Consider the following 10,148-nt stretch of genomic DNA (forward strand, 5'->3'; position numbering starts at 1 on the left):
TAAACACAGACTTTGGGTAGAAGAAATCACGGAGGCCCCACAATTCAAAAGTTGGATGAGGTTACATGTGTATGTATAACCCTAGAAGAAAGTTAAATTATTCCTATCAATAGGATTTTCATTTTTAGTATTAACTTCATACTTTATTGTACAAAAATAAAGTACTGCTCAAGAAGCTATTTCGATGAGTTCCTTCCAGAGGATACACAAAGTCCCAACCCTCTCTAACAGTGTATGTTTATTTCAACAAACCCATCTTTGCCAGTTTGATAGGTTAAAATGTCGCATTGTAGTTCAATTCTGTAACTCTCTTGATATGAGGTTGTGGATCTCTGCAAATGTGTAGAAAAGTATTTTAAAAGGCAAACAGTTAAGATTAGGGCTAATTTTTCCAAGGCACCCCCTTCTTGACTCGATTAAGCACCTGATATAATCTAAGATTTTTCTAAAAATGAACAGAAACACCAGGCGCACTTATAATATCCTATTAAGAGTTTATTAAGAAATCTTGTTTCACAGGCCACACAGAAATAAAAGGACTATGTACAGGCTTTCAGGAAACAGGCAGGGAGCTGAGGAGGGCCAAGATGAGTCTAGGGCCTTGGTGGGTGCATTCCTGGGGGAGGGGGCCCTGTAAGGAAACCAGACAATCTGGTGAGACTCCAAATACAACAGCATAACAAACAAACCGGTCTGTGGTAGTGTGGCCCTGGTGAACCGGGACCACGCCTCTGTGGAGCTACTTCCGTAACTCTGTGGCCAAGGATCAAAGAAGGCCTGAAGTAAGAGTAAGGAGTTTAGTCAGTGCCTGATCTGCAAGTCAAATCCCCATTCCTGCCCAGGCTCCTACATCCTGCAGTTATCAATCGATTGGAGGGATGTATGTGTTGACTGGTGACATCTCTGGGGCTAATTAGATTCCCATACTTACAAAACCCAAAAGCAGAAAACTCGGACTACAGACATAGGAATCACCTAGTGTGACATCTGTGGGTTAGCTTAGAAACCACTATGGCTTGGTGAAAAGAACACTAGTGTGAGCGTCTAGACCAGCCTTGGGCAAACTACGGCCCACGGGCCAGATCCGGCTGTTCTATCTGGTTCTCTTGCTCTCCCCTCCGCTCCTTTACTTTGAATTTATATTAGTTCACACAAACACTCCATCCATGCTTTTGTTCCGGCCCTCCGGTCCAGTTTAAGAACCCATTGTGGCCCTCGAGTCAAAAAGTTTGCCCACCCCTGGTCTAGACTCTAGACACTGAACTTTCTCTGGGCCTGTTTTCTCACCTATAACATGAGGGCGATCTATGTCACCATTTCTCAAACTGGAGTTAAAAAGATATACATACTAAATACTATAGAGCAAAGCCCAGAGCCCTTTCTTAATTACTAAACACTACCAAACCAAAGATAATTAATTCCATGACCTTTATTGGGGACCCTCAGAATGCATTATTTCACAGTGCCCTAAGAACACTGCCTTGGACATTGAGAAGTACCTGGGTGCAGAGGGAGTTAGGTCAATTAAAGAAATGCTGTTCCCTCTTTCCTTTCTGGATTAAGTTGTCCTCTAAAGAAAGAGTTTACTAGGCTGAAGGCCTGAAAGTCCAGAGGAATGGTCAAAATCTCACCTTCCCTCCACTTCCCATCCCGAATATGGCTCTAGGGAAGGAAGTCTAAATCACTGCTGTGAACATTACCTCGCATTCCTGGTGGAGGGGGCCGCATTCCTGGAGGGGGCATGCCCATTGGAGTTCCTCGTCCAGGGGGGATCCCCATTGGGGGACCCATGGGAGGCCTCATACCAGGAGGTGGGCCCATCATGCCTGAAAGATAAAAGCCCCCAAAAGATAGCTCAAGTGTCTGTCAAAAGGTAGCAAAAAAAACCATACAAAGCTGTCTACCAAGTTCTGAGACAGATAGACCATTCCACTCTCCCAGCATCTCCTAGCAAACTGGGACTTGAGCCAAAGAGGTGGGAACTCCCAATGGCTCTTGTTCCATGGTCAGTCAGCCAGGCTGGATCTCAGAGTAATCCTGCTTAACTATAAAAACTCATCATCAGTTTCGGTCAAGGTATGTCTCATCATAAATCCAGCTCAGGCATCTTTTAGCAATCAGCAATGCTCTCCTTATGGGTTTCTTACCTGGAGGGGGTGCCCCTCGGCCCATAGGTGGGGGAGGACCTCCACGGCCTGGTGGGTACTGGGTTGGGGCCCCTGCAATACTAGCTGTGGCAGCAGCCGCAGCAGCTGCAACAGTGCCTCTTGCTTGTGGGGTCATCACCTAAGAGAACACAGGAAGAGAATTACGCAGAACAGTCCAGTGCAATGCAGCATCCTACTCTCCTCCCCAACTTGGTAAAGAAGCAACAGACACCAAATCCCCTAAACTACCACTCAGGCCTTAAGACTTTGTATTCAAAACCACCTTCTAGCCCTAGACAGTTTGGCTCAGTGGGTAGAGCATCGGCCCACAGACTGAAGGGTCGCAGTATCGATTCCTGTCAAGGGCATATATCTCAGTTGCAGGCTCAATCCCTGGCGCCGGTTGAGGCACATGTAGGAGGCAATCAATCGATGTGTCACTCTCACATCAATGTCTCTTCTATGTCTCTCCTCCTCTTCCACTCTAAAAATCAATGGGAGCCATAGCTGGCAGCCAGTGAACTGAAAGGTCCCAGATTCGATTCCGGTCAAGGGCACATCCCGGGTTGTGGGCTCGATCCCCAGTAGGGGGCGTGCAGGAGGCAGCCAATCAATGATTCTCTCTCATCATTGATGTTTCTATCTCTCCCTCTTCCTTTCTCTCTGAAATCAATAAAGATATATATTTTAAAATAAATATAAAATAGAAAGCAATGGGAAAAATATCCTCGGGTGAGTATTAACCAAAAAGAAACAAAAAGCCATTTTTCAGAGACGATCAAGCTTGAATGTCCAATCCCCAGGATGCCCAACACAAATTAGAGAAGGCACCTGCATTTTCAAATAACTATTAAGTTATGAGAGTATACTTCAAATGTTGTCATAGAAACCTTTTGCTACAATACATTCGGCTAATATACCTTTCATGAATGTCTTTACTAGTGCCATCATATAGTTTACAATGACAGGTTTTCCTTTCCCTTGATTCTAGGAACACATACACAAAGCACCATGAAACACTGATAGCCTGACAGTCATAGGTTGGTCATTCTGGACTCCTCCAAACTGTAGACCCTCCCTCTATCCTTTAACCACCAGACACTGGAGCCTTTCCCCAACTCCTCACCTGTTGGGATGGTCCACCAACCCCACGAACTGGCCCAGCAAGTCCTGCAGGGGCCTGGGGCATGGGAACACCAGCTGGGATTCCTCTGCCAGCAGCCCTGCCGATCCCCGGGCCCCCAGCAGCTCCAGCAAGTGGCACTCGGGCAATGCCCGTCTAAAAAATAAAGAAGTTAAAATGCTTGTGGCCTAAAGAATCAGATGTACATTTTGGAATGCCATTGCCAAGAGAGCCTCTCAGACTTATAGGGCATCAAAACAACTTACAGACACTGTCCACCGGTATGTGGTAACACCATTACTCCTCCACCTAAGATTATATGCCTATCTGTCACCCTGCAGCAGGCTAGAAGTGTTTAAGGGTAAGTCTAGAGAAACATGCCACAACACAACCACCTATATGCATTCCAATGGAAATTAAACTAACAAAGGGCCAGGGCTCCATTCAGGAGGATGCAGTAGACAAGAGCACTTGACCTGGCATCAAAGAAACATGAGGTTCAGTCCCAGCTCTGAATCTCACCTGGTGGGTGACAGTGGGGAAGTAATCCCACGATTTTGGAACTGTTTCCTCATCTGCAAATGATGGAGTTATGACAAAATTGCTTGTGGTCATGAAAGTTTACAATGGGCTACATTAGAGTAGTAAATTCTACTGGAAATAGATACCAAGAGTTATATACTGGTACATATTCTTTGAACCAAAAAATATGGTAACATCACTTGCAGTCATTTATACTGAAAAAAAGCTTCAACTGAAGTCCAAAAATAAGGAAATTACTAGGATAAAGTACTCTATACTCACTTGAGAAAATATCTTAAATTATTCCACTAACATGACATATACAGGAAGTAGAAAAATATTTAGATTAAGTGAAAAAGCAAAACAAAATATTACATGCATATTATGTGTTAAATACTAATATATATATATATATATATATATATATATATATATATATATATGTACTAGTATATGTATATATATATGGACAATAAACAGTATAAGAGAAATATTCCTTTGATGAAAAATGTCTTAAAATAAAAAAGGGAAAATAAATTTGGTTAGATTCTCTAAAATCTGCTCTACTTCTAAATGTAGGTTGGTGTTTACAGAATCAAGAATGCTTGGGATCAAATGCCAATGTCACATCTTACTACAGAATAGCATTGAGGTAGGGCTGGGCTTTCTGTGACACCTTGAGCAAGTTACTAAAACCTATGAAGTGGGAGTTATTTATCTCAAAGATGGCTGCAAAGATTAAATAAAATACTAAAGTGCTCGGCACACAGCACATGCTCAATATGGCTTTTTACTGGCACTCTGCTCTGACTTACATCTTTGGGAGGAGGTCCTTCTACTGTCATTGAGACCAGGTTCTCCCCTCGAAGTAGCACCAGCCCAAGGACTCGCTTCTCTTCTCTTTCAGCTTGTTTTGAGTTCTTTGGCCTAAAGACAGGTTTAGAAGAAACAAAAAAGCAAGCATTAGAAAGACGGTAAAGTTCATGTTCACCTACCTAGCGGCCTCTAAGATTTGTTTTACACTCTATCCCATGACAAATGGTACTTAAACTTTCCCTAAGACAGCTCTTCTAGATAGTTTTCACAGGATGTATCTGTAACCCCAAGGTGGTTGATTCCTATGCCAAGAGGACACACAGAACAATAGACAGGACAACAGTCAAGAAAGCCCAGCCCTGGCTCAATGTTATTCCGTAACAACCATCAAGTCATCTTCCCTCAGTCAATCTTCTCTGCTCTCTATCACTGTGTTCCCTCCCTTCAACTTAAGGTCTTGCCAGTGTCAGAAGGCAGCTAAAACAGTTCCCAGGTCAACTGAATCCCTCTCAGCACCACTTACAAGTGGGTCCCTTACCTCACATCAGAAATAGAAACCATAAAGGAAAAGTAAGAGGTTAACTACATAGGAACTACACCTCTGTCCTCAAAGCACAAAAACAGAAATCTCCAAACAACCACAGCCAGAAAAGATGAACAAAATATGAATGCAACCTGGGAAAAATAACAAGGCAGGGAAGAAAAGAAAATCCCAAAGCCAATATGCTAAAAAGAAAGAAAAATACCTGATCAATGTAAAAATCAACTTAAAGGTTTCTTTCTTTTTAATATAGTTACTGATTTCAGAGAGGAAGGGCAAGGGAGAGAGAGGAACATCAATGATGGGAGAGAATCCTTGATTGGCTGCCTCCTGCACACCTCACACTGGGGATGGGGCCCACAATCCCGGCATATGCCCTGACCGGGAATTGAACCATGACCTCCTGGTTCACAGGTTGACACTGAGCCATGTAGGCCCAGGTAAAGGTTTCATTTTAATGCTATTTTATAATAAAATAACACTGGTTTTTTGTGGGTGGACATTTTTCCCCTTTTTATGCTTATCTATATTTTCTTATTTTTAATTAAAATATATACTGCCTTTCACAATCTTAAAAAAGCTTTTCTGAGCATTTTAATTTTTTCTCATATATTTTTCTTTATTTTAAAAAAGATTTTCTAATAAACTTTTTTATTGTCAGAATAAAGTTAGTTTCATTTGAAAAAGAGAACTGTTTGGAATAATTCTACATTGATCTGCTGGCCCTTCTCTAACGTGCATACCTGGCAATCGGCCATGCTACCAAATTTTTTGTCCTATACTTCTTAACCTCATGCCACAAAGAAAACAACGGCCCCAAAGGTAATCAAAGGGATTTCACAGCTGCTGACAACAAAACATGGCCACTGGACGTGGTCAAAAGAGACCTGAATGACCATGAAAATTACATAACCTCTCTGGGCCTCAAGTTGCCTTGAATGGAAAAATAGGACAAAAAGCTAGACCACATATTTTAGGTCAGAAACTTAAGATCTGTGACTCTTAATATAAAGGAGTCATCCAATAACTTATGGAACTGTAGGACAGTAAAAGATATCTCTGTTTCTATAAATGCCAACAAAAATCACTGGCCCAAACCCACAGGGGAAGCTGAGCACTTACCCTGAAGAGGGTCAGAGGCTTCTTAAAGCAGTTTCAGACCAGGCTGCATTGGGAGAGCCTTTTAGGCTACAGCTTTACAAATAGGTAATGAGGCCAGAAAATCAAGCTCTCCCCCCTCATACACCTGTGGGGAGAACATGACAGCCCTTTACCCCAATACCCAGGGGCATGAGAAAAGAAGTGAAACAAAAAGCTTAGCAGCCCTTCTTACAGCTTGTAATGTGCTAGAACTACAGAGCAAAGATTGCTGGGCTAAAGAAAGCAATTTAAGTGTCCAATTCTCCATTTAAATCTGCCCTCTAAAACAGGAGAGCAAACCAACAGGAATCAGCTAGCTATATCACCACCTATCACTTGGCCCCCCCGGGCACCCCCCCAATTTATCCCCCTCATCCAAATTCCTCCCCCACAGCCCATTCCTCACTTGATCTTCCTGAATTCATCACAATCACATAGGATCAAATTCATATGCTTGTCGAAAGCCTTGAAGGTGCCAATGAAGATACGACCATCTTGCAGGATGCACCTCATCCTGTAGTCGATGTGCTGCAGCATCTTGCTGCTCTTGCCCACAGTCTGCAGGAAGAAATCAGCAGGGAAGAGAGAGAAACATGGATTTGTTCCACTCATTCATGCATCCACTGGTTGGTTCCTATATGTGCCCTGACTGGAGATTGCACCCGCAACCTTAGCGTATCAGGACTACACTCTAAGCAACTGAGCAACCCAGCCAGGGTGGAACCACATATCCCTTAGTCCTTCCTTAAATCTTCTGCTGCAGCCTTCTTTTCCATGTACCTGTCTTTCTTAGTACAGCCACAGTCCTTTCCCAGGAATTCTCCCATGTTACCCTGTGTTCAGTCCTGACCTCTGCCCACTACTGTTTTTGCCCTTTCCCTTCAAATCATCTCATATTACAATTGCCTTTGTTAAGGCTGGGTAAGTTTCAGTGAACTAATCCAATCCATCCATACCTACCACTGTGATGATTACAGGTGTGTGACTCCAGTACTGTAATACACCCACATTCCATTAAAAAGCCAGTAAATGAACTGGAATGGGACTGGCACTAAAATCCAATCAGCCAGAAGCTTATCAGAAAGGAGCTGATCACCTTGGAGGTGAGAGTAGAATGCCCCAAAGGAGAATTTGTTAGTCTTCAAGACTACCTTTGGCAGGGAAATTTCCTGGTAGCCAGGATACTAATTAGTTTGAACACATAATGGTCTTTAAGAATATATAACTTGCTATCCTTCTTAATTAACCCAACATTTTCTGTTTTATATAGTCTGGCTTGCTAAAATAGACTACAGAGACACCACTACAATGTTGGGTGCCCTTGGCAGTTATATTTCTCTCTAGAAATAAATGACCTGGCAGTTGATCTGTGCATCAGCCTAGCATCAATCTGACTGGCCAGTCCTAACTGTGCATGCTGTTCATCTCTGTGAGCTTGGTCAAGGCTTCTGAACCTACAAATGTGTGAATCAGAACCTTGAATTCCACCGGGAGACCCAGGTTATGTGGCTCAGTCTCCCTCAGATGACTCTTTAACTGCCTTGTAATCAGACAGCTTGGAATCTAGCCACACAGACCTCAATCTTTATGGCAACATTTTTTGGGCTTCTCAGTAAGAGCCAACACTTACTGAGTGTTCACTTCATACCAGGCACTGTGATAAGCACTGTATGTCTCATTTAATTCTCAAAATCAGCTCTTTTATTTTTGCTCTTTTACAGATGAGGCCACTGAAGCTGGGAGAGGCGAGGAAGGTTGCCCTGTCTCGGAGCCAGGAACCTCATCAGCGTGAACCCAGTGTCTACGCCTCTAACCAATTCCTCAAACAACATCCTACCAGGTTCCCCTGCTTTCACTTCACCCAACACAACACCTACTGAACAAAGTGAGCTTTCTAAACACAAAGTTCCTATCATTTGGGGGGTTAAATTCCTTCAGTGGCCTGCCGCATCACCAGCAAGATTAAGTGCACCTGAGGCCGTTAGTAACCAGGCTCCCCCCAATTCCTCCCTAACCCCCTCCAGAACTTTCTATGCTTTGCACTTACATCCCTCGGATCGATAACATCCCCTCCCATTTTCGCGGGAACATGACTCCGCGCAGGAACCATCTACTCCTGAAAGCGTGCGTCCCCGCCCCCTCGCCGCCGTTACTGTTACTTAATGCTGAACTGCCGCTCTGAGTTAATGCTGCCCGGGTCCCCAGCTAGAAAGTAAACTCGATGAAGGAAGGAAACGTTTCCTTGTGCAGCCCCAGCGCCTGAAGAGTCGAACGTATTCAAACACACACATATATATGCTGAAAAAGTGAGTTCAACTCTTCCTCCACTCTTGCTCCTTCACCCTCCGCCTCATCTACTAAACACTCGCCAGTTTCAGCCAGAAGCTTTTCCACCTCCTGCCCCAAGGCCTTCTCACTAGTCTCACCGGGCCTCCCTAGTCCTCCTGCGGCTCTAGCGCCTGCTCTCGACACACAAACACACATTTCTTCCGCAGAAGTTTTACTTCGTGCCTCCAGGACCCCAAATACCGTGGCCACAGGGGCGTGAAGAGCCGCGGTCCTACCCCCGCGCCCACCGAGCGACCCGGCCTCTGCCCCTCAGTTCCCGCTTTCCCCTCCCCCAACCCGCCGAGCGTCCAAGGTCCCGGTCTCTCGTGCCCGGACGGAGCGGCCGCGGCCGGGCCTTCATCGCCGACCAACGAGCGGCCAACCATGGCCTCCTCCCCAATTGGTCGCGCCCCTTCCCTCCACAACAGACTCGGGAGCGCCCGCGCCGCTGGCCTGTGCCTCCTCACCATGGTGGCGGTTCTGATGGCGCTGATTCCCGCCGGATTCGCCCGCACCGAGGCCTACCCCTCCTGTAGCCCGCTTCCCGCCGCTGCTACCGGAAATGTAGACCCAGGCAAAATGGAGTCCGGCAGAAAACTACTTCCGGTCTCAGAGCCCGGCCCTGGAGTTCCGTCCCCGACGTAAAGCTGTGATTTCAGAGAGGGGCGGGGCTTCGGGCGGAGCTAACAGCAAACGGAACCGCCAGAGCTGCTGCTCCTCCTCCTCCTCATTCCCTGCCCCCGCCCCGCCCCAGCGCGGGCCTGTGAACTCCGCCACCAGCTCTGCCCTGGGCTCTCTCCCCTACAGCCACTGGTCCGGTTTTTCGGTTTTTCCGTGAACTTGCTCGAAGTGCTCCTGCCCCAGCGCCTACGTATTTGCTATAGCCTCTGCCTGAAATTCTGGGCATCCGGGTGTGTGCACCGCTCATGCCCTCACCTTCAAGACTCATCACATTTTCCCACTCAGGACTTCCCTGGTCATCTGTTTAAAACCGCAACCTGCCCTTTCTCTTTAATATTAATAGCTAATGTACTATATGCTTTTGTTAGTTATTTTGCTATCCCTCCCCATTAGAACGTAAATTGCAACAATAAGGATGTTTGTGTATTGTTCATGGCTGCAGTGCCTAGGTCACTGCTAAGCACAAAACAAGGAGTTAATAAATACTTGAATGAATCAATCCCCATCCAGTCCAGTGACTTTAAAATACATTTTTATTGATTTCAGAGAGGAAGAGAGAGAGAGAGAGAAACATCAATGATGAGAATCATCGATTGGCTGCCTCCTGCGTTCCCCTTTACTGGGGATCCAGCCTGGAGCATGTGCCCTAATCGAACCCAGGGACTCTTCAATCCGCAGTCCAATACTATCCACTGAGCCAAACCAGCTAGGACCAGGACTTTTTAAAGTTCTACATGTTCAGGTTTTTCAAATTTGTTCCTTTAAACCTGGGCTCTTCATTTAACTCTTGGCTTTAATATCCAGCCACCTGCTGGACATGAATGTCTAAACAGCTAATAAATTTAACGAT

At 45.2% G+C, this 10,148-nt stretch overlaps 1 protein-coding gene across 5 annotated transcripts in view; it reads right to left on the reverse strand.

Moving 5' to 3' along the window:
* Window positions 1-470: 470 nt before the first annotated feature.
* The window catches only part of SNRPB (small nuclear ribonucleoprotein polypeptides B and B1), a 37,898-nt gene continuing 28,220 nt past the window's right edge, over window positions 471-10,148 (reverse strand). For 2 of the 5 annotated variants that reach the window (XM_080683319.1, XM_080683318.1), the window contains 6 exons: window positions 6,696-6,847; window positions 4,608-4,719; window positions 3,274-3,426; window positions 2,148-2,286; window positions 1,701-1,826; window positions 471-631 (listed from right to left, as the gene is read on the reverse strand). In XM_080683319.1, coding sequence (XP_080539445.1) covers window positions 594-631; window positions 1,701-1,826; window positions 2,148-2,286; window positions 3,274-3,426; window positions 4,608-4,719; window positions 6,696-6,826 — 699 coding nt within the window. In that variant the 5' untranslated portion in view covers window positions 6,827-6,847 and the 3' untranslated portion in view covers window positions 471-593. Of the gene's footprint in view, window positions 778-1,700; window positions 1,827-2,147; window positions 2,287-3,273; window positions 3,427-4,607; window positions 4,720-6,695; window positions 6,848-9,084; window positions 9,275-10,148 lie in introns of those variants that run through there. The other 3 variants (XM_080683317.1, XM_080683320.1, XM_080683321.1) reach the window with 3 other exon arrangements.

The sequence above is a fragment of the Plecotus auritus genome (genome assembly GCF_963455305.1).
Source record: "Plecotus auritus genome assembly, chromosome: 8".
NCBI lineage: Eukaryota > Metazoa > Chordata > Mammalia > Chiroptera > Vespertilionidae > Plecotus > Plecotus auritus.